At 24.3% G+C, this 24709-nt stretch overlaps 1 protein-coding gene across 3 annotated transcripts in view; it reads right to left on the bottom strand.

Moving 5' to 3' along the window:
• The window catches only part of LOC122500033, a 289403-nt gene that overhangs the window by 174153 nt on the left and 90541 nt on the right, over positions 1 to 24709 (bottom strand). For all 3 annotated transcript variants that reach the window (XM_043608729.1, XM_043608731.1, XM_043608730.1), the window contains exons 2-5: positions 15374 to 15429; positions 11366 to 11561; positions 7849 to 7953; positions 3237 to 3353 (exon numbers count right to left, since the gene is read on the bottom strand). In XM_043608729.1, the coding sequence (XP_043464664.1) occupies positions 3237 to 3353; positions 7849 to 7953; positions 11366 to 11561; positions 15374 to 15429 (474 nt within the window). The remainder of the gene's footprint in view (positions 1 to 3236; positions 3354 to 7848; positions 7954 to 11365; positions 11562 to 15373; positions 15430 to 24709) is intronic.

Genomic DNA, 24709 nt, shown 5'->3' with positions numbered 1-24709 from the left:
TTTAAAAAATTTTAATTTACTTTGTTCGAAGGTAAATGGTTCATAAAAAATTATGCTATATAAAACAGTATTCTAAGAATTAGTTTTTCATAAATATTCTAATGTAAATATTTTCGAAAAGAATTCAATTTATTGAATTTATAAAAAGAAGTTTTGTGTAATTTACAAAAAAAAACTATAATTAATTTTGTGTAGAATTTTAAATAAAAATTTTAAATATGACTATTTTCTCCAAAATCTTAAAAATTATTCTAAAAATTATTCTATAAATTATTATTTTATTAAAATTTTTAAAAATTAAATTATTTTTAAAATTTTGCAAATAATTGAAATTCTTCAAAAGTTGATTTTTAAATTAAGCAAATTACAAAATTTTTTATTATCAAACATCAACTTTAATTTTTGATTAATTTTAGATTCAAAAATTAAATTATTAACTATACACAAACAATTATTACTATTTATTATTTTCTACAATTTAAATAAAATTCTTTAAACAATTCAATTTTTTACAAAAATTTTTCACAATGAATTCAATTACTTTAATAACTAATAAAGTGCTTGGCATGAATTAAATTATATTCATAAAAAATAATAATATAATGAAAGTTAATAAAAAATTTTATTAAAAGTAATTAAATTCATGCGAAGAAAAAATTTTCACATACATTCAATAATTTTTAGTACAATTATTAACAAACACAATTAATTTAAAAATGTGAAACACATTCTTTATAAAATTCAATATAACTTTCAAAACTTTCATCAAATTTTTACAAAGAATTCAATTATTTTTGAAAATTGTAATACAATTCTGGAAAAAATTCAATTATTTTCACAATTTTCAAAGTAAATTATAAAAAAAATATTTTCAAAAAACTTAAAGAAATTCTTCAAAAGAATTTAATTATTTGCAATATTTTAATAAAATTCAATAATCTAATGTTTAATTTTACAACTATCAAGAAACACAATTATTTAAAATTTTTAAAATAAATTCTTCATAAAATTCAATTACTTACAAACTTTTCAATTAAAATTATGAAAAAAAAATTCATTAATTTAAAAAAATTTGAAGAAATTCTTTAAAACAATGAAATTATTTTCAAAAATTTAAATAAAATTCTTCACGAGAATTCAATTATTTTTTAAACAATTTTAATAAAAATTTTCGAAAGAATTGAATTATTTCTAAAAAATGTAATAAAATTCTTCGGGGGAATTAAATTATTTTTAATACTATACAATACAATACGATTGAAATTTCTCGAAAGAATTCAATTCAATTGTTTTAAAGAATTATATTAAAATTCTTTGCGAGAATTTAATTATTTTAAATATATTTTTAATCAAATTTCTCGATAGCGCATTCAATTATTTTCAAAAAAAAAAAAAATTGAAATAAAGTTTTGCTTTAGAAATTTAGTTATTTTCAATATGTACAATAATTTTAAAATTGAAAATATTTAAATATAGAAAAATTATTGAAAAACTTAGAAAATTTAATTAGAAAAATTATTAAAAAATAACTTTTCAAAGGTTTGACTATTATACTTTTCATACACGGAAAGAAAAAGTCCGTCAACCATTAATGGATTAGTATATTACTTTGAGACGGGACACTTTTTCCGTTGATGGTTACTTAACTTTACTTAACGATTGAAAACGAGTCATGGATTGATTAGAATGCCAGTATGTGACCAATTGTTTTAGATTTAATGCTGAATTGTTATCAATGGCTGTTTGAATGTTTACGAATCATTAGTGAAAGTTTGTGAAACGTTAGTTGACTCGTATTCTAAATCGGCGCTCTTCACTAGCGCATTGTTGCGCAGTGTACCGATGCGCATTTCTTCCGGTTTCTCTATAGTCCATGTGTTTTTGCTGTCTGCTATACATATCCCTATATACTATTATGTGTAATGTGAATATTTAACTTAACTAACAATTTGCAGTTGAATTGCGTCTAGAAATTGACCTCGATGAAAATATATTTTCTTTTATATTTCTCGCTAATTAAAAAGTAGTTATTAGTGCAAAATCATTTCTCACAAGTTGTGAAAAATTTTGTTATTTGGTATATAAGAACAGTTCGCTTCTAAACTTAAAGTGTTATAAGTGTGCGTTTCTACGTGTAGTTATTATAAGTGCGAAAATGTGTTGGAAAATGTGTTGGTCTAAAGCGTCTAAGAGTGTAAATAAAATATCGGAACTGTGCAACGAAAAAAATGTGTTCATTCTGAACCAAATAGTGTCTAAAATTAGGGATAATTCTAAAAGAAGTTGAATTTTTTGAATGCTTTTGATAGTCATAGAAAATTTAATAGACAGTTTTCTAAATTTTAGTGAACGAGTTTTATATATTGCTGACAGTTTTCTAAATTTTAGCAAGCAACTCGTCACTGATTGTGACTCAAAGTATGTTATCCATTGAATGATTTTGTGTCCCGTCTCAAAGTAATATACTAGTCTATTAATGATTGACGGACTTTTTCTTTCCGTGTACTAATAAAAATCGAAATCAGTTGCAGTTTTACTAAAAATGTGGTATTTTGTCGCAAAATTGAAACAAAAATCGAAAAAGTCTCGATTTATTAATATAAGTCGATTAAAGTCGTATTGTTTGAAAATAGTCGAAAAAAATCATAATATCCGAGGGCCATATATTTATGTACTGTGGGAGGTCTTACTTAAGATCACAATTTTTTAGATACCAGTTTCTTAAATTAAATTTGTTTTAAAAAATTATAGATATTCATAGAATTGAAAATTTCACAGTATATTTAAATTTACGTTTTATAAATTATAAGTATTTACGAAAGTCTTCAGCTTTAGAAAATTGATTTCATAATGTCACAACAATAATAGACCTGAGAGATTCTATTCGAAGGAAAAGAATTCATAGGATTTAAATTGGGGGTACACTTTTACACAATAACGCTACAGGTACCATGGTTTTCTACAGCTTCGGTTAACGATAATTTATTAGGAACTGTTGGGGTTATTTAAATGACTAAGGTCAGTTACTGGCACGTGAGCAATTCGGACCCAAAACGGTACCGTTTACAGTTCTTTTTTGGTTCACTCTACAAGGGCTCAGGCGGTAAGTGAGTATTAGATCAAGTGGAATTTATAATTATAATAAAAATAAAAAACGGGTTCGATATTACGAAACGTAATAAAATATTCCCTCACGGGTACAGTATACATAATTATTGTATAGAAGTAAACATTACCTTCGCAGTGGAATCCATCGCCCTGATAACCAGGGAAGCAGGTACACTGATAGCTGCCTAGTGTATTTGTACAGTGGGCAAAAATATCACAGGGTCGAAACTTACACTCGTTCTCATCTGTAAAAATATGAAAATGCATATATATGAAAAAGTCAACAGTTAACAGTAAAGTTAAGCCTCTGAACGGAACTTAATATAAAGGTCTTGACCGATGAGCGGTTAGCCACAGGCTGTTTTCAACTCTAATGATAGAACGCTCATGTTTAAGCGCATGTTCTGAGGGAAATAAGTTTTTCTCTGCCCTACCGACAGGATGCAATAATATTTATCAAAAAAAAATATATTTGCATGTATTTAATAATCACGTATTTTTATTACTATATTTACGAAACATAACCTTACACAGTAGGCACCAAAATCCGTGGGATCTCTCTAGGAGATTTCCCCTTGGGAACGTTCCGCGGACAATGAGTAAAAGTCGAATAGATTATTTTGAAATACGATTTTTCTTTTTTCTATTAGCAAAAAATCTCCAGGGACAATAATAAATAATTTATATATTTTTATTATTTCGCTCAATTCTTTCTGTGAAATCATTAACGACAGAGACGTATTTTCTTATAACTCGTGAAATTAATTTAATTATTTAATATTGTTACTTTTATAAATTGTCGATTATGTAATATTGTGATTCTTTCAATTTGAGAAGCCGCAATTACGATTGGAGAGGTTTTCAATTTATTTCCTGCAAAATCAAATGTCATTTTGAGTTTTTGACATAAGGCACATCAACTGCTTCGCGAATGTCGTTCGCGAACGCAAAGTATGAGTTAGAAAAGAACAGAGATATATTTGTGACCTTTTCTATCTCCTGCATCTTGTTCGCGAACCAATTTATTGTGCGTTGGACTATACTCGCCTATACTTGTTTTGACTCATTTAGTGTGCCATTGTAAACAACGATAATCTGACATAAAAATTCTCAGGTAAGTGTTTTCCGTGTTTTCTAAAGTAAAATTTAGTGTTGAGTACGAAAATCATAATAGATTTTTGATATTCCATCGTCAAAAAATTTTACAAGTGTTTTTTGAAAAATGTGGGGTTGGGGCATTATTAATCACTCACAGAAGTCAGCGAAAACGACAAAAATGTGTTTTTCTTTTTGTGTGCTTGTTTTTTAGGTTAAAATGGCAAGATACAATTATAGAAATTTTGATTAACTATTTTATAATTGTAATTAATAACTTTAATAATGTAACATTTTTTGCAAACAGTGAAAAAAAACTAAAACTGTTTTAGCCCAAACAGTGAAAGTCTTAATTTTCATCGGCAAAAGGGTTAATGCAATTGAAGCCGCGCGTCGAAAAGGGATCTAACTCAATTTTTAACAAATTTTAACTGTATAGAAAAATAGACTCTATTACATATCCTTTTTAAATTTCGTATTAAAAATTGTATAATTATAATATTATAATATTATAATTAAAAATTTTTTATCGTGGAAGAAGAATATATCTATTTTCGATTTTCAACTTTTTAAGATAGGTAATAAATAATCGATTTTTTTTAGTGAAATTAGATAAAATGTCTTGAAAAAGAAAACCTTCTGAGTGGAAAAATAATGAAAGGAAAATTTTCCTTTCATTATTATTAAATTAATATTATTAAAATTCTATAAAATCATAAGAATCTTGAAGCGAAAAGTCAAAAAAAGAGAAAATGATATTTAACTCCATAGTGACAACATTGTGGAAAATGGATCTATCTAAAAAATAGTGTTATTTACTTTATTGTAAACATTAAATAGTTTATCTAATGCAAAAATTAAATTCAGATTAATTAATTTGTTTTTAATTTGTTACCAATTTAATTTTGTATTTAATTCAAATATAATATTACTTTCATATATAATTTTGTTGTAAAAAATACGAAGTGACTATTTGGCCCGTCGGCGGGCCATATAAGCTACTTTTTTTATTTGGCCCGCCTGCTTTTTTTTAATATTTCAAAGCGGGCCAAATAATAAAAGTAACTTATTTGGCCCGCCAGGTAAGAAAATAAAAGCGGGCCAAATAGAGAGTGGTATATTATTTGGCCCGTCACAAATAAAAATTGCTTTTTTTTTATCTGATCTTCAGTTAATAATAAAATTAACTATAAAAGAAATAATAGTAAGTGCATTAACATATTTTTTGCTTTTTATATTGTGAATTAATTTTTTTTTTTTTTGCTTTAAGAATGCAAATAATATTTTAATTTGTGTTATTAACCTTAAAACACTTATGCGTAAAAAAAGTGGTAAGCATCCCAAAAATTGTCTTTATTAGCGGGAATTTTAAATCAAAATTTTTCTCCTTGTTAGATCAAAATTATTTGTTCAATTTATATTCTTTTTTGAAATCGTATTAATTTGCAAAAATTGTAATAAGTAGTAGTTTGCACCCAGAAAAAAGGTTCTTTGAATCAATGAAATTTGTGCAATGTTATAGGGTCACAAAAAAAGTTTCTTTGATTTAATGAAATTATTTCTTTAACTGTTTTTTGTTAACTCAAAGAAATATTTCTTTGGATTTAACAAATCTTTTTTTAAGTCAAAGACATAAATAAATCAAAGAGATAATTCCTTTAAATGTTCTTGGCCATTTATTTGTCTTAAAGAAATTTTTCTTTGGATCAAAATTTCTTCTAAAAGTAGTTTGCTTTAAAAAGTTAATTAAAAAAAATAAATATTTTATTTAAAAAAATATATATAGTAAATACAAATATTATTGTAAAACAATAAATGATATTATAACATAATAAATATAATATTCAATGTTATGGTTTCGTGAAAACTGTTATTTGAAAAGAATTGTTATACTAATTATAATAAATATACGAAAAAAGTTTTTTGTTATTTCTCTGCGTTAACAAAAAACAGTTAAAGAAATAATTTCTTTAAATCAACGAAACTTTTTTGACCCTATAACAATGCACAAATTTCGTTGATTCAAAGAAACTTTTTTTGAAACAAAGAAGCTTTTTCTGGGTGTAAAACTTTTGATGCATTAAAATTTCTACATTATAAAATATAAAATTCTCTACATAATATTATAATAAAGCACATTGAAAATACTTAATATTTATTAGTCATATATAATTTAAAATATATTTTAAAAATTTCCAGAAGAATATTATTAAAATGTGTAAATTTTGATGGACAATCAATTAACACTATAAGAAAAAATATTTTATTATTACTTATTTTGAGCACTAACTAACTCTTAAGTTTCAAAATTTATTTTTATTTGAATTACTTATCATAAATTAATGATTATTTCAAGAATATAAAAGAAGGCGATTGGAAAGGTTTTCATTCATCTTGACTTTATGAAATGTATATTACAATTTTTGCAAATTAATACGATTTCAAAAAAGAATATAAATTGAACAAATAATTTTGATCTAACAAGGAGAAAAATTTTGATTTAAAATTCCCGCTAATAAAGACAATTTTTGGGATGCTTACCACTTTTTTTACGCATAAGTGTTTTAAGGTTAATAACACAAATTAAAATATTATTTGCATTCTTAAAGCAAAAAAAAAAAAAATTAATTCACAATATAAAAAGCAAAAAATATGTTAATGCACTTACTATTATTTCTTTTATAGTTAATTTTATTATTAACTGAAGATCAGATAAAAAAAAAAGCAATTTTTATTTGTGACGGGCCAAATAATATACCACTCTCTATTTGGCCCGCTTTTATTTTCTTACCTGGCGGGCCAAATAAGTTACTTTTATTATTTGGCCCGCTTTGAAATATTAAAAAAAAGCAGGCGGGCCAAATAAAAAAAGTAGCTTATATGGCCCGCCGACGGGCCAAATAGTCACTTCGTAAAAAATATAAAAATCTTCTAAATTTTTTATTCAATTATTACAAACTATAAGTTGTTAGTAAACGCAATGATTCACAAATTTCAAAATGAAAATAATTTAATGTTTAAATAATTCGTTTTGTAAAATTAATAAATAAAATGTATTTAGAATGAATTTTATAAGAATTCAAAGAATTTGCAGATATTTCAGTAGTGAAAACTAACAGAAAATACGCAGTGTTCCAAAGTGATAAATTGAAAATTAAATATTCTTAAAAAAAACTATATTTCATAAAATGCTTCCAGAAAGGAATTTTTATACTTGTTAATAATTATAAAAATAATAAAAAACCATTCGACATTGAATATTTTAATAATCCAATAATTAATGAATAAAAAATGTTTGCATCGTGTAAAAAGGATCTATAAGTGAATTTGTTATTTAGATCCCTTTTCCACTGGAAAAAATAATTTATAAATTTTTTATGAAAAAATAAGGAAAATACTAGAGATACACTTTATAGAACAGTATTTCTCCTCTTTGGGAAACATTTCAAACAACTTTTTTATCCAAAATAATTTAATTTCACTTTTTTTCATTTTTCTCGAAATTAACATTATTATCAAGGTTAGATCCCTCTTCAACGCGCGGCTTTAATTTTTAAGGGACTCGACTAATTGGATGCTTTATTACTAATAATAAAAATATAATTGACTGTTTTATTACTAGATTACAATGATAAGCATACAAACCTGGAACTTGGCAATTGCAGCCTCCAAAACCATCATTGCAGTGACAAACTGAATCGAGGCAAACTCCGTTTTGACACAGTGTACCATCCTCCTTTGTACAATCATCTGTAAGTAAACAAACAATTTTTTTTTATTTTTAAGTTAAACCACTGAATTTTCATGAAACTGTAGTTACCAACGATTATTTGACGAAAAAAAACATTTTCTCAAAAAATTTGAGAATGCATTCTCATTAATAAAATTTGTGTATTTTGAACTGAATTATACACTCTAAAGCCGACAATAAAAAAGGTGGAGAAACAAAAGTTATCATTGTTTTGTAACAAATTTTTCAAAAATCCCGGTATTTCAACTCAATTATTAATTACCTTCCTTACTAAAAATTCTTGTACATGATCATGTACAAGTTCCTGTACAAGAGCTTCTGCATATGATTATATTCAAGAATTTTTAGTAGGGTCGCCTCAGAAGTAATTTTTAAAAGAGTAGAAAGTAAATTGTTTTTTTGTAGGCATATACACCCAATAATAGAAATCACAATCAACATTTCAAATTTGAAATTAACAACCTGAACAGATATATCACTCTTCTCATTATTCGAAGTGATAATTAAATAATTGACTCTTGTAAAGAAACAAAATTTAAAAAATGCTAATAAATTCGCGGAGAAGAACGGCAAAGAACAAAAAGAAAATTAATGATCGAAGTGTATAAGATTTTTATCGTGATTGGATTCGAAAGACTAATATACATAGATTTATATGAAATAAAGGACATCCGAAAGGTGTAGTGATAATAGATACATTTCATAAATTGAGATCGGAAATTAATAAAGGCAACGGCTCGGAACTTGAAGGAGCAAATTTACCAGACATGATACAATTATACACCAATGAAAATGAATTGAAAGACATTTACATACAATTTGCATGCCTCGGATATTATGACTTTTATCGACTTATATTAAAAAATTGCGACTTTTTCGACTTTTCTTCCAAATTTTGCGACAAAATACCATATTTTTAGTATAAAATGCTGCAACTTTTTTCAATTTTTACGTGCAGTATAAAAAATAGCTGTAGATAAATATTTCGAAAATTATTTTTGAAAATTTTTTCTAATTAAATTTTTGAAATATTAAATATACAATTAAAAAGATTTTGAATAATTGAAATTTAGTAAAATTAATTGAAAATAAATCCTTTTTTTTCAAGTAGTTTATTATAATTTTTAAAAATTAACTATTACAGAATTTTCATTGAAAATTTTGGAAATAATTGAATTTTTACAAATTTTAAATTTTTAATGAATAATTCAAGTGTTAATTCGATAAAAAATGAAAATATTGAAATAGTTTTGAAAAAAGTAATTCTCTGACAAAGTAATTTAAAATTTTTTAAAATTTACTATTTTAGAATTTTTGAGAAATTATTTATAATTAAAATTCATCAAAAATTTGATTTTATATTTAATATGTCTTAAAAACTCAATTATTTATTTGCTTAATAAATTTTTTTGCAAAATTTAATTATTTTAGGGAATTTTATTTAAATTTGTTGCAAAATTCAATTATTATCATATGAATTTTAATAAAATTTATGTTTAAATTCCATTTTTTAGGAATTTTTAAAAAATTTTTTGCAAAATTCAATTATTTTCAGAAATTTTAATAAAAATTTTTGTCTAAATTCAATTTTCAGGAACTTTTAAAAAATTTATTGAAAAATTCAATTATTTTCATGAACTTTAATAAAACTCTTTGCAAAATTCAATTTTTTTCTGGTATTTTATTAAAATTCTAATTCATCTATAATTTTAATAAAACTCTTTGCAAAATTCAATTATTTTCAGGAATTTTATTAAAATTCGTTGCACAATTCAATTATTTTCATGAATTTTAATATAAAATTTTTGTTTAAATCCAATTTTCAGGAATTTTTAAAAAATTTATTGCAAAATTCAATTGGTTTCAGGAATTTTAATAAAAATTTTTGTCTAAATTCAATTTTCAGAATTTTTTTTTTAAATTTATTGAAAATTCAATTATTTTCATGAATTTTAATAAAATTCTTTGCAAAATTAATTTTTTTCTTGAGTTTTATTAAAATTCTAATTCATCTATAATTTTAATAAATTTCTTTGCAAAATTCAATTATTTTCAGAAATTTTATTAAAACTTTTGCCAAATTTAATTATTTTAAGGAATTTAATTAAAATTCATTGCAAATTTTAATCATTTTTCAAAGATTTTACTAAATTTAAATTATTTTTTAAAAAGATTTTACAAAATTTGAATTTTTAAAAAGAAATTTTTAATTGTTATGTAATTGTAAAACTATTGCGTCTTTCAAAAATTATTCAGAAATATTTTTAAAAAGTTAATAATTTTATAAATTTATTTATTAAAATTTTTTGAATATATTCTACCTTAATATCTTTAAAAAGAAAAATGAACGGTTTCAATTATTATAAAAATTGAATTTTTGTATTTAAATAATTGAATTCTTGAAGAACTTTCGGAAAAATATTAAAAAGTAATATAGATAATTGATTTAGAAATGAAGTTTAGTTAAAAAATTATAAATTAGTGAAGAATCAGGGAAATAGAAAATAAAATATTTGTGCCAACACTAAATTAAATAATCGACTTTTTTTCTATTTTTAATCGACTAAAGGAACTTTTTTTGTTCGTTAAAATCGATCCGAGGCCTGAATTTGTAGAATTACCTCTCAGAGGAGTAAAAATGTTTACATGAAATAAAGTTAGAAGTATTATCGATTATCAAAATGTTCACTACTTGAATAATATGTAGGAAGGAGGGGATTCCTCGACCAAATAAAAATAAGATTGTTTTATAAATATTTAACTTCGTTTATAACATTTACAATTCATTTTTGCAGTGGTGACGCTCGGATAGCAGTGAGCGACCTAGAGGCACTCACAGCTATCTTGACTGGCATTAGAGCGTACATCCGAGTTATACTTGTACCGGACATAGTAATTTTTTTTAATTTTATAATATATTCAATGTTCTTATATTCCTCATATTAAAATAAATTTTATTTAGAAAAATAATGAAAATAAATTCTAATGTTACAATTTCAGCACAATAATAAAATTTACAACATAAGTAATAGTTATTTAATCAGAAAACATCTTAATAGAACTTTCATCTTCTTTGAAAGAAATCGAAATTAAAATGGAAATTTCGATACTAGAAGTTTCGAATAATTATAAACTCAAGAGCAGTTAAAAAATATAAGCAAAGAGAAGATTAATTTAGTTAAGAGTTTGAATAAAATGATGATGAAGAAAATTGATGTTTCTCATATGGAAGAGTCTCTACAATTGCTTGATTTAATAAGAGCGTAATGACGTCTGTTCCGTCTGCGGTTTAAATCAGTAAATCTAATTCTCGGATTCTAATCTATCCACAAGACTATATGTGTATATTTATGCGAGCATAAATGAGCACTAATATATGGACATAATAATAATAATCATCTTTTCTCTTACCTGTGCATTTGAGTCTTGCTCGCTGCTCATCTGTGCCCCCAAAACAATCTTCATGATTATCACAGAGTTTCGACAGTTCCAAAAGTTGTAAAATATCTGTCGACTCATTAACTTGACAGCCAAAGTAACCATCTTCCAGATTTAGAAAAAACACTTCTCTCTTCAATCCAGTGCCGAATCCTCTGTATGAATCGGTCTGTAAAATCGTTAATTTTAGTTCAATTATTATTTTAGTTTCTAGAAGAAGTTCTTAGTCAAGATATAAAAATTCGTACACTTTGAATAGAAATTTCATTTGTTAAATTTCGTAAGACGAAAGTTTACACTGAAATAAGTATTTTTTAAAATTCTAATTTTAATGAAATAACTACTGAATGTACAACTATCTAAATTATTAATTCATTCATATTTGAATGACTACTTTTGAAAAGAGTAATTTAAAATTAACTTTAAGACAAAAAAGAAATGGTTTTCAGTTGATATAATTTTAAGATTGCTATGCAAACTAAAGAGTATGGGAAACTTTCAAGCTTATCTGCATATTGATAAACAACTTCTTGATACTAATTGCTTCTCGGGTATGTATCAAAATAAAATTAATAAAAACGCAAATAACTCTTCAAATTAAAACGTTCGTTGCCACTTTATTCAAGGAATAATTTTGTTGAAAGAAGAACCAGTATATTAACTTTAGAACTGGATAGAAAAGTTACTTCTCTTTAAAGTGTCAAACAACATTATTTATATAAGATAATTACTGCACGATAATAACATAACAGCATTTTCATTTCAAAGATCAAATATATATTGTTATCCTACAAATTTCTTAGGAAAATACGTAGTTTTTTGGAATCGATAGAATGATAAACACACAGAAAAAAATTTACTTCTAACAACCCAATTTTGAACCAAATTTTGGAATTTTGAAAAAACCAAAGAAAGCCAACCAAAACTTTTTTTTTATTCAAACAGATTTTTAACTGGATATTTTTATTTGAATGAACCAAACAGGTTAACAAATATATTTTGTTTCATACAAGAAAATTTATTTTAATGAAATAAAATTATTTTGTTAATAGGCTCTTATTATTTAGTGGGTTTACAGTAAAATTTATTTTAGAGAAATAAACATTTTCTCTGAGTGTATAGGTAAATTTCTGAGTCTTTTGATGTGGGCCAAACCCACGGTGGTCTTGTAACATTTTGAATGCCGTTGACTCATGCCCTTTCTAAATCTTCAAAAAAATAATTCTGTACCACCTACTGAATTGATTTTAACATAAATCAAAACCGCGTAGTGGGTCAATTTTTTTTAAACTGTATGTTTCATTTATTTAAAGAAGAATATGCGTAATGTGTACAAAACATAAAAAAATGTTGCTTAGCTCTTTCAATTTTCTGCAGGTAAAACATACAAAAATTAAAGAAATGGAAATTGCATTTAGCATTTAATAGTTTAATTTATTATTCAAAAATTAAAAAACAAGATATGTTCTAGGGCAGTTCATTTGATAAATATTAACTCCTTCCTCCCAAGGGTTAACGTTTTAAATTTGATTTAAAATAGAATTAGTGCACTTTTTTAAACTTTGTATCATAAATTTCTTTTATTAATAATCATTTACTTTTATATTATGTACATTTATAATTTTGGATGTGCTGAACATGAATCTGATATCAAAAATAAATTTTGACAGCAACCATCTGTCAAGATTTTTAAAACAATATTTCATGAGTTATCTTTCATTAATTTTATCAATTTCAATATTTTTAGAAAAACATGTCCAAAAACGAAAGAGCATGTCATTTTGACTGTTAAAATCTATCAAGTGTTCGAAAATGTTAATGACATTTTGCACTTCCTTACTTAAATATGTAAGAGATTTTTCAAATTTCTTAATTCAAATCAAATAAAAAGATGTTTTTCTGTCTGTTGACAGTTGTCTGTATATAGACACTAAAACACAAAATACATTTTAATAATTTTAAATTATTAGTTTTTATTAAATAATTGTAATTTAAGTATAAACATATGTGGAATAGATTAAATCATATTTGAAATTAAATATTCTCGTTTTGTAACTTTCAAATAACAAGTTGACATGATGCAATTTGGTTTAAAATTAGTTTTGTCAAAATCACTTGTTTATGAGTAAATTATTGTAGAATCCCTTAAAAACTCACATATGTGTTTAAAAGATTGCCAAAATTATTGACAGCTTTCAATGAACAGAAAAACATCTTTCTATTTGATTTGAATTCAGTAATTTGAAAAAAATCTTATATTGAAATAAAGAAATGCCAAATCTCTTTAAACCTATTATTTTCGAATATTTGACAGAATTATATTAGCAGCTTTCAAGAGTCCAAATGATATGCTTTTTGGTTTTTAATGACATGTTTTTCTAAAAAAACAATTTTAATTGATAAAATTAATGTAAAATACGTCATGAGATATTGTTTTAAAAAGTTTGGCAGCTTTTTTGCCAGTTTAAAAAAATTGGGTCCAATACGCGATTTTTATTTATGTTAAAATCAATAAATTCATTAGGTGGTACAGAATTATTTTTTTTAGGATTTAGAAAAGGCATGTGTCAACGGAATTTAAATGTTTCAAGACTAAAGTGAATCACGTACCCAAAATAAAATATTTTAAAAGTTTTTTGTAAAAGTAAAACATTTATGCAAATCTATAGTTCATAGCGAAATAAAGAAACACTTTTAATAACAAATAATATCTCAAAATTATTTTATTATATTTTATTATTATTATCTGTTATTGTACAGAAATTAAAAAATTTTCGTAATGATAGTTATATACCTATTTAACATGATACTTATTTTTTTAATAATTTTTGAATTAAACTTTAATGATATTTTTTGTGCTATTCGGGTTTAAAATCCGCGCTGTCACGTTAAATGCGCACCCTCCACGACGCAGTGGAAGTTCTCTGCAATTTACCATTCAAATGTTGTTTCACACTTCCAGTTACAAGAGGCTTGATTGATTTGTTTATAATTACAGGAGATGCAATTAATTATTTTATAAATCAAACTATCTATCCTGGTAGAAAAAATTCGTGGCGCTAGCTGTCAGTGTTAGATTATATACTGCCACAAAAACGCGTTCCCGCGCTATTATAGCCAGCACCACGAATTAATTCTACCAGCTATAATATTTAAATTTATCTTTAATTTCAATAAAAAATTTATAATTAAATAAATATTTAAAAATAATTTGAAAGCTTTCGTATAGAAGAAACTTCTTATTTCTTCAGTATAAACTATTATTTATATTTCTTCAGTTGATACTGAAGAAATAAGAAGTTTCTTATTAAACTTATTATCTGTTATTTAAAAACTTATTTTTTCTTCAATATCAACTGAAGAAATACGAACAATAGTTTATACTGAAGAAATAAGAAGTTTTTCTTATTAATCTTATTATCTCTTATTTCTTCAGTATAAACTATTGTTTATATTTCTTCAGTTGACACTAAAGAAATAAGAAGTTTTTAAATAAGAGATAATAAGTTTAATAAGAAACTTGTTATTTCTTCAGTATCAACTGAAGAAATATAAACAATAGTTGATACTGAAGAAATAAGAAGTTTTCCTAGTCTCACCCAATGGAGGTTCGACTACTTGAGAGAGAAAAATCACTGATATACCGTTTTGCCATAATTCCTGTTTTACATAATTTCTGTGATTTGACAATATAATTTAATCTGTAATAAGAGGGAATAAGAATTGAAGAAATTTTCCGAGAAAAGGTCAGAGAATATAATATATATACATATCCCAAAGAAAGTTATTTCTTATGCGTTTCGAAGCATGAAATCAAACAGCAGATTCGCTCGTGGTTACGGAAGTGGTCAATTTCCAGAGGGACGTACTTAAGATACGCCTCACTCTGTAACGAACTTGGAATTTCAAATTGGAACCGTTACACGCTATAAAAATTCTTATGATTTTGTAGAAATATAGTAGAAAAATTTTTATACTCACCGGACACGAAGAAAAAAGTATCCACACCACCAACGGCCAAAGATTTTTCATCTTTGCTGTAAAGAAAGAAAAATTGCACCATTAGCGAGTGCCATTCGCTTCTTTGCATTACCAATGACTATTCTTTTTTCAAAAATAAAAAACAAAATACTAAGTCTTATTTATTGGCGAAATCTTTTTGCCTCCATTAATATCGTTTTAGTACACTACATATATACAACCGTCTTCTCGAAGCATTCAAATCACTCGTTTATTATCTTTTCCTTATTTAACTAATTCCTGGGGATTTTAATAGCCTTTTGCATTATATACACTATTCACTGTTAATTTCCGTTTTTAAATTAGCCGATTGCACTGAAATGAAATTTTTTTTCACTCTTGAAAACACTCGCGAGGAATCACATTAAACTTAGCACAAACTCGTTGCATCAAAACAGCTACTCCTTGACCATTAAAAAGGAACTTAAAAAAACACTTCACTGGATCAACTTCCGGCTATACTTGAAGAAGTGAAAAGCATATTTTAAACTTGGATACAAAAATGTTTATTTATACTTTTGGATGAAAATTGACATTGTTTTTGTTTGACATTATTTTGTGGAGAAAATGAAATTTGTTGGGAATTGTCAAAGAATTTGTAACATCGGATTGTATTGCTGAAGAAGTGTTGGGGGAATGAGTAGCAAGTCAGCTAGAGCATATAAGAGTTAGGCTAAAGCTAGTCTCTCTAAAGGTGGAGGACGGACGAAGCCCAAGGAAGAAGGAGGAAAGAGCAGAGAGAATGTGTAATAAAGGAGGGCGTGCGAGTGCGATGCACCTGTGGCCCTCCAGCCCCTCTCTTCCACACCCTCCTCCTCCGCCACCAGCAAACAAACCGGCAACAAGTACAAACTCACAGCTGCGATACGACACCTGAAGGTCGAATGTTTTTTCACCAATTTTCATCTATTTCCAGACTCAACTTCTTCTTCTTTTTCTTCTTCTTCTTTCTTTCTTTCTACATTCCTATCACTTATCACAACAGAAGAATTTACGAATTTTTACGTTTTGATAATAATCTTGAGTTACATAAATCTTTTTAAATTCTACTATTCAATCTTCTACTCAATTGTATAATTTGTCAGTTTCCAAAAAAAAATTATTTAAATATTGGTGAGACTCTGGAGAAAAGTTCCTGAAATTTACCAGGATGATTAAAACTTCCGCCTCAAGGGAGTTTTCACTAAAAATCCTTAATATTTAAAAAAGTTAATTTTCCATTGAAAGATTTAGAAAAGCTTTCCTGAAACTTTAAATTCGCAAATACTAGAAATCAAAAAACTATTCTCAAAAATAAATTATACTCAAATTCTTAAAAACGATTCAATTATTTTTAAAAAATATTCGAAATTCAATTATTTTCAATATCTATAGTATTTTCACAAAATTTCACAAAAGAATTCAATTATTTAAAAAGCAAATTGATAAAATTCAATTACTTTCATAAATAATAAAATTTCCACAGGAATTCAATAGAATTTATAAAAAAATTTCGAAAAAATCAATTATTTAACAAAATTTTTATACAATACACAATTCTAAGCAATTATTCAATTATTTTTTTAAATAATAAAATTCTTCTCAGACATTGAATTATTTTTGAAAATTTTAATAAAACTCTTTGCAAAATTTCAATTATTCTCATAAATACTAAAATTTATCGCAGGATTTTAATTATTTTTAATACAATTTTACAGGAATTGCTCGAAAAACGTTATTATTCTTAAAAATTTAATTTCAATTCCTCGAAAAAATCAATTATTTAAAAAAAATGTTCTTTCAAATTCTTTGGAAGAATTCAATTATTTACAAAAATATTAGAACTTTTCACAAGAATTAAATTATTTTCAAATATTTTAATAAAATTGTTTGAAAGAAATCAATTATTTAAATTACAAATTTTAATATAAATTTTTTGAAATAATTCAATTATTCTTAAAGATTTTAATTAAATTCTTCCCAAGAATTCAATATTATTTACATAAATAATTCTTCGAAAGAATTCAGTTATTAAAGATAAATAACAAAATTCTTCCCAAAAATTCAATTATTTTGAGGCATTTTAAAAAAAAATTCTTTGCAAAATTCAATTATTTTCATAAATAACAATATTCATCACAAGAATTTAATTATTTTTAAAAGTAATAAATTTCTTCTGGGAAATTCAATTATTTAAAAAAATTCTTATAAAATCGTTCGCAAGAATTAAATTAATGAAAAAAATTTTTTATTGAATTCTTTGTCAAATTTAATTATTTTTAAAAACTTTTTGCAATTCAATGATTTTCAATATCTATACTATTTTCATAAAATTTCCAAACACATTGCAATTATTTAAAAAATTTCTTGTAAAAATCTTCTTAAGAATTAAATTCTTTTCATGAATAATAAAATTCTTTTTATGAATTTAATTATTTTAATAAATAATAAAACTCATCGCAGAATTTCATTTATATTTTTAACACAATTTTAATCAAATTTCTTGAAAAATGAAATTATTCTTAAAAATTTTATTGAAATTTGTCAAAAGAATTCAATTATTTAAAAATTTGTTGATGAAATTCTCAATGTGGATTCAATTTTGAGAAACATTAAATTATTCAATAAATTATTTACTTTAGTATTCAAATAATTGGATTCTCGTAGAATTTTCTAATAAAAATTGATTTAAAAACGAATTCCAGTTAAAATTTTAGATAATAAATTGAATATTATGAATTTTTAGAAATAATTGAATTTTGAAAAGGTTTCAAATTGAAATCTTTGAAAATCTGAATTTTTCATACTGTTCATTAACAATTCAGTAGATTTAATTTTTTTGAAAAAGTTGAATTGAATGTTTTTCCAAAATCATTTGAAGTTTTTGTTTTCTAATATAAATATTTAATTGAAGAGTTTCCAAATAATTGAAATTTCGTAAATTTGTGTTGTAAATAAATGGATTTGGAAATTCTCAAAGAATTTTTTCAAAAATTATTATAAAAATGATTGATTTAAAGAATTTTAGTTAATAATTCTATAAAATAATAATTAAATTGAAATGCTGAAAATAATATTGAAAAAGTTACAGTAACAATATTCTTATAATATAAAATAATGATTTTATCACTCGACCATCTTTTAAATTATTATCAAAAGTTGTTGAACTACAAAAAGCCGTCCATTTACGTAAGACATTTAGGGGGAGGGGGGGGGTCAGCAAGTTCTTACAAACGCAATAGAAAAAATGTTGCTAATGTATGTAAAATATCTTACAAGGGGGGAGGGGGGGGGGTCAAATTTTCCAAAAAAAAATGTCTTACATAATTTATGGACAGCCCCAAAGGTTTGAATTTGAAATTTTTAATAATCCTTATTCCTATGATAAAATAATAATGATTAAATATTTATTTTAAATAAAACATTTTTTTAAGTATATCTAATCATTTTTAGAGTGAATCAGAGAATTTTTTTCTGTCGAAAAGACTAAAGTGTATAAATTTATATGTATCGAAAAAATGACAATTCATTTTAGACTACTGGTTTTGTCTAATCAAGAAATTAGGATTTATTTATTCATAAAAATCAATGCTTTCTAGGTTTTCATCACCAAAAGTCTTATTTGTTTAATAGAAAATATTATAAGGGAAAACTTTAAAGCCAACAGAATAATTTAATTACAATGACATTTGTTGTCCATAATTTTAATATTTTTAAGAAAAAATGGCTCAGTTTGAATGTCGTGCTTTGTCATTTAATTGCTCGAGCATGGGTAACTATACTTTACGAAGTGGCATTAGTGAGAACGTTGTGTATAGAATGTGAGAGAAAAAAATAACAACATTCTAGCATATCCGCAAATTACAGGACACATGGCAGAAAAGTGGATTATATTTAACGAGCGTACGATGTTACTATGGTATCCTCATCAGAGAAAAATGCAGATTTTTGTTTGTCTGTTTGTTATTTCCATTAATAGAAATAACAAAGACAAACGCAATTGTCCAATTGGACAATTAATTTCGTGTATGATAGATTTAAACGTAATTGAAACGAAATATACTTTTGTCAAGTATCCCACACAGCATCGAAACTTTTCTAAAAATTGAAATGACCTTGACTGCAATGTTCGAAATCTCTAGTTACGAGGCTCATTAAAGTTGAAGTAATTCTTTAAATTTCAACTGTGTTTCAGTGCTTGACGTGAAAGTTGACTGAACATTGCAAGAAAGTTTGAAAAATTTCAAACTTTCAATATTTGCACAAATGATACATTTATCACGATTTCAGATTAGAGAGAAAATTTACTTTAGGGAATGAATTAGCTCTATTAGGATGAGTAAAATAATCTACATCAGTTCTAGGTAGTAGAATTGTCTCTTCAACCATAGGAAGTAAGAAAAGGTCAAGTAGAGAATGACGACGAGTCACAGCGCGTACTATATTGTATTTACAAAGATGGGATAATGGATTCATTAAGTAGGTATCAAATGAAATATTTTCTTTTGGTCGATAGCTCTGAAAGTATCCAGGAATTATCATCATCATTTGCAAATATGTTGCAATGATTCAATCCGAAACCCTTGTACATATAATCTGCTCCTCTCGAGCAGCTCTAATTGGATTTGATAAACTGATTACAGTGCATAGATATAGTTTATCCCATATACCTGCCTTCTTATACCAGTTGTTGTTGCAATCTTTCAAGATCATGATGCAAAAGCTATAATCGCTAAGCCTTCCGACTCGCTTGGAAGAAGCGTGATAATTCAAGGTCAAATGTGGTAAGTTGAGATGAGTTTACACCGGACGTTGATTCCTTTCACCGCATCATGGAACCTATTCTTGCTCTCATCGCGCACTTTTGGCTCCGCGGTCTTACATAATACAAGTATGTACCCTAAACAGATTATTTTAAAGTGCATTCGTCTAATGACACACGGCAACATGTACATATATAGCAGCCCTTTATTAGCACATGCAAGAGATTGCCCTACTTTGAAACCCCAGTTCAATTGAGTTCATCAGAAGGAAATGAATTCAAATCTTTGCACCTTCCATTATAGGGGTGTTCAGTTCTCACGTACAAATTGAAAGTCATATTCCATTTGTGGGTGAACCACATGTTGCTTTCGAAGTGAGAATGAAAGTTAAAGTAGAAATTAAATTACCAAATCGATCCTCTAGCTAATCTTTTCCGATTTTATTTAATCCATGATTAGGGTAGTGGCACCAATGAAAGAACATTTAAGGAAATGTATACTTTCAATATTTTTTATTTTTATCTGACATTCATGAATTTCATTTTAAACATATGCAATGAATAGCAAAATTTCTGAAGAATTTGAGGCTTATGATACAAATTTTATAAATATAACATAAAAATATCAAATATTGAAAAATGTCCATTTTACCAGTGATAGAATTTTGACCAGTAAAAGAACAGTTGTATTTTCCAGTGAAAGAACATATCAAATTTATATTAATACAGTGTCTAAACAAGTTGTTCATTTTATGATCATTAAGCTTCCTCAATATAATATATACGAATTGTTTAATTTTTTATTTTAGAATAATTATTTTAAAGTGTTAAGATAAATTGTCAAAAAATACAAAATTTCAATTTTTTGTGAAAATTTAAAATATTTATTAATTCTATAAATTTTGATAAAATATATACTTTATATACATGAATCGATTCGTTTTTATGTCAGGAATGCAATTTTGACAAGAATTAATAAAAATTTTAATATAGAAAAAAAAAATCCAAAAATTAATTTTTTCAAAAATTAAAAAATTGTTGAAAAAAATTTTTTTTTTAGATATTTTTGAAAATCCTTTTGTCTGATTTTTGGTATTCGTGACCGTAATACACCTACAAAATTTTATCAAAATCCGTCAAGACGTGTAAGAGAAAATTTGTCCACAAGAATCGGTGACATACACACACACACACACACACACATACATACACACATACATCCGGACATTTGTTCCTCTCGACGAATTATATATACTACACTTGAAAATTTGTAAAAATAATTGATTCTAAAAAATTCGGAAATCGACATCACTATAAGGCTTCCTTTATGAGGAAGCAAAATAACAAAAATTATATAAAAAACGTTAAAAATATTCTGAAACAATTTTGCAACTTACTATTATTCATATTTTTCTGATTACACAGCCAGAAATATTATTTAATTGCACCTGAAACTTGTAACCTTTTTTCTGTTTATGCTTTGTTCATTTATCATGTTCATAACCCACCAAAATATAAAAAAATTATTTTCAGAAATAACTTGCATATTGAATCTATTTTTTTTATCATAAACTATATTTTAAAAAAATAAGGAACTAAAAATATATTTTTTATAGTGCTGAAAGCTATAATTTATGAAATATCGTGATAAATAATCAATTTGTTCTTTTACTGGTGTCAATTCTTTCACTGGTGCAACTACCCTAGTCAAAAATATTAATTAAGAAAAGGGATAAAATTACTTAAGAATGAGCACAACCCACTTGAAAAGATTTCCCGGAAAGAACCTCCCTGAAGTCTTCTTTGAAATTACAATAACAAACTTCGTACTCTAATTTTAAAAAAGTAGATTTAAAACTAAAAAAAGTAGCTATCGAAAAATTAAACTTGATGACCAAGAAAACTCGTTTTAGACACTTCAAAAAACTGACAAAAATTTCATATATTTTATTTTCCTGACTTTTTCCTAATCTTCATAAAAAATATTTACTTCTTTCTCATCCGGCTAATAAATTGAATTTCTCCAACGAATTTTGTTATTCATCAAAGAATTTCAATATTCACAAAAATAAAATAATTTAATTCTTACGAAGAATTTTATTAAAATTTTTAAATAATTCATTTCTTTCGACTAATTTTATGCAAATTCTAATTTAAATAATTGAATTCCTTAAAAATGTTTATTTTTCACGAAAAGAATTGAATTTTTACGAAGATTTTTAGAAAAACTTTTTCAAATATTTGAATTCTGTTCGGAAATTTTATGAAAGTGGTAGATATTGAAAATCATTGAATTGCGAAAAATTTTTTAAATTAATTAAATTTTCCAAAGAATTCTATTATAAAATTATTGAGAATAATAATTGAATGTCTTTGTGACATTTTATTAAAATATTTGAAAATAATTAAATTCCTGTGAAAAATTCTAATATTTTTGTAATGTAATTGAATTCTCTCAAGGCATTTAAAAAAACCTTTTTTTAAATAATTGATTTTTTCGAGGAATTGAAATTGAATTTTTAAGAATAATTACATTTTTTAAGTATAATTCCTGTAAAAATTGTATTAAATTAATTGAAATCCTGCGACGAATTTTATAAAAATTTTCAAAAATAATGAATCTCTGAGAAGAATTTTATTAAAATGTTTAAAAAGAATTGAATTTTCATGAAAAATGTTATTATTACTGAAAGTAATTGAATTATTGTAAAGAATTTCATAAAAACTTTTAAATAATTTTTTTAAAAATTTAAAAAAAAATTTTTTTCCTTTTTTTTCTGTTTGGAAATTTTTTGAAAATATTGGATATTGAAAATCATTGAATTGCCAATATTTTTTAAAAATATTTAAATTTTCCAAAGAATTCATTAAAAAAAATTTTGCCAATAATTGAATTCTTGCGAACGATATTTTATAAGAATTTTTTTAAATAATTAAATTTACCAGAAGAAATTTGTTACTTTAAAAATAATTGAATTTATTCTTGTCATGAATATTGTTATTTATGAAAATAATTGAATTTTGCAAAGAATTTGATTAAAATGCCTCAAAATAATTGAATTTTTGGGAATAATTTTGTTATTTATCTTGAATAATTGAATTCTTTCGAAGAATTATTTATGTAAATAATGAAATTCATGCAAAGAATCTTATTGAACTGTAATAATTTCAAAAAAATTTAATTTAAATGGTATTTAAAATAACTGATTTCTTTCGAACAATTTTTTAAAAATATTTGAATTTAATTGAATTTCTATGAAAAATTCTAATATTTTTGTAAATAATTAAATTCTTCAAAGGAATTTTTAAAAAAATATTATTTTCATCATTTCAATTTAATTATTATTTTATTGAATTATTAACTAAAATTCTTTAAATCAATCATTTCTATAATAATTTTTGAAAAAATTCTTTGAGAATTTCCAAAACCATTTCTTTACAACACAATTTTACGAAATTTCAATTATTTGGAAACACTTCAATTAAATATTTATATTAGAAAACAAAAACTTCAAATAATTTTGGAAAAAAATTCAATTCAACTTTTTCAAAAAAAATAAATCTACTGAATTGTTAATGAACAGTATGAAAAATTCAGATTTTCAAAGATTTCAATTTGAAACCTTTTCAAAATTCAATTATTTCTAAAAATTCATAATTTTCAATTTATTATCTAAAATTTTAACTATGAAATTCATTTTTAAATCAATTTTTATTAGAAAATTCTACGAGAATCCAATTATTTAAATACTAAAGTAAATAATTTATTGTATAATTTAATGTTTCGCAAAATTGAATCCACATTGAGAATTTCATCAACAAATTTTTAAATAATTGAATTCTTTTGACAAATTTTAATCAAATTTTTAAGAATAATTTCATTTTTCAAGAAATTTGATTAAAATTGTTAAATTATGTTAATTCATAAAAAGAATTTTATTATTCATGAAAAGAATTTAATTCTTAAGAAGATTTTTACAAGAAATTTTTTTAATAATTGCAATCTGTTTGGAAATTTTATGAAAATTGTATAGCTATTGAAAATCATTGAATTGCAAAAAGTTTTTAAAAATAATTAAATTTGACAAAGAATTCAATAAAAAATTTTTTCCAATAATTTAATTCTTGCGAACGACTTTATGAGAATTTTTTTTTATAATTGAATTTCCCAGAAGAAATTTATTACTTTTAAAAATAATTGAATTCTTGTGATGAATATTGTTATTTATGAAAATAATTGAATTTTGCAAAGAATTGTATTTCAATGCCTCAAAATAATTGAATTTTTGGGAGTAATTTTGTTATTTATCTTTAATAACTGAATTCTTTCGAAGAATTATTTATGTAAATAATATTGAATTCTTGGGAAGAATTTAATTAAAATCTTTAAGAATAATTAAATTATTTCAAAAAATTTATATTAAAATTTGTAATTTAAATAATTGATTTCTTTCAAACAATTTTATTAAAATATTTGAAAATATTTGAATTCCTGTGAAAAATTCTAATATTTTTGTAAATAATTGAATTCTTCTAAGGAATTTGAAAAAACATTT

The sequence above is a fragment of the Leptopilina heterotoma genome, unplaced genomic scaffold (assembly GCF_015476425.1).
Source record: "Leptopilina heterotoma isolate Lh14 unplaced genomic scaffold, ASM1547642v1 Lhet_180, whole genome shotgun sequence".
NCBI classification, from domain to species: Eukaryota; Metazoa; Arthropoda; class Insecta; order Hymenoptera; family Figitidae; genus Leptopilina; species Leptopilina heterotoma.
The sequence above is the reverse complement of the archived record's forward strand: the minus strand, read 5'-3'. Positions and strand labels throughout refer to the sequence as shown.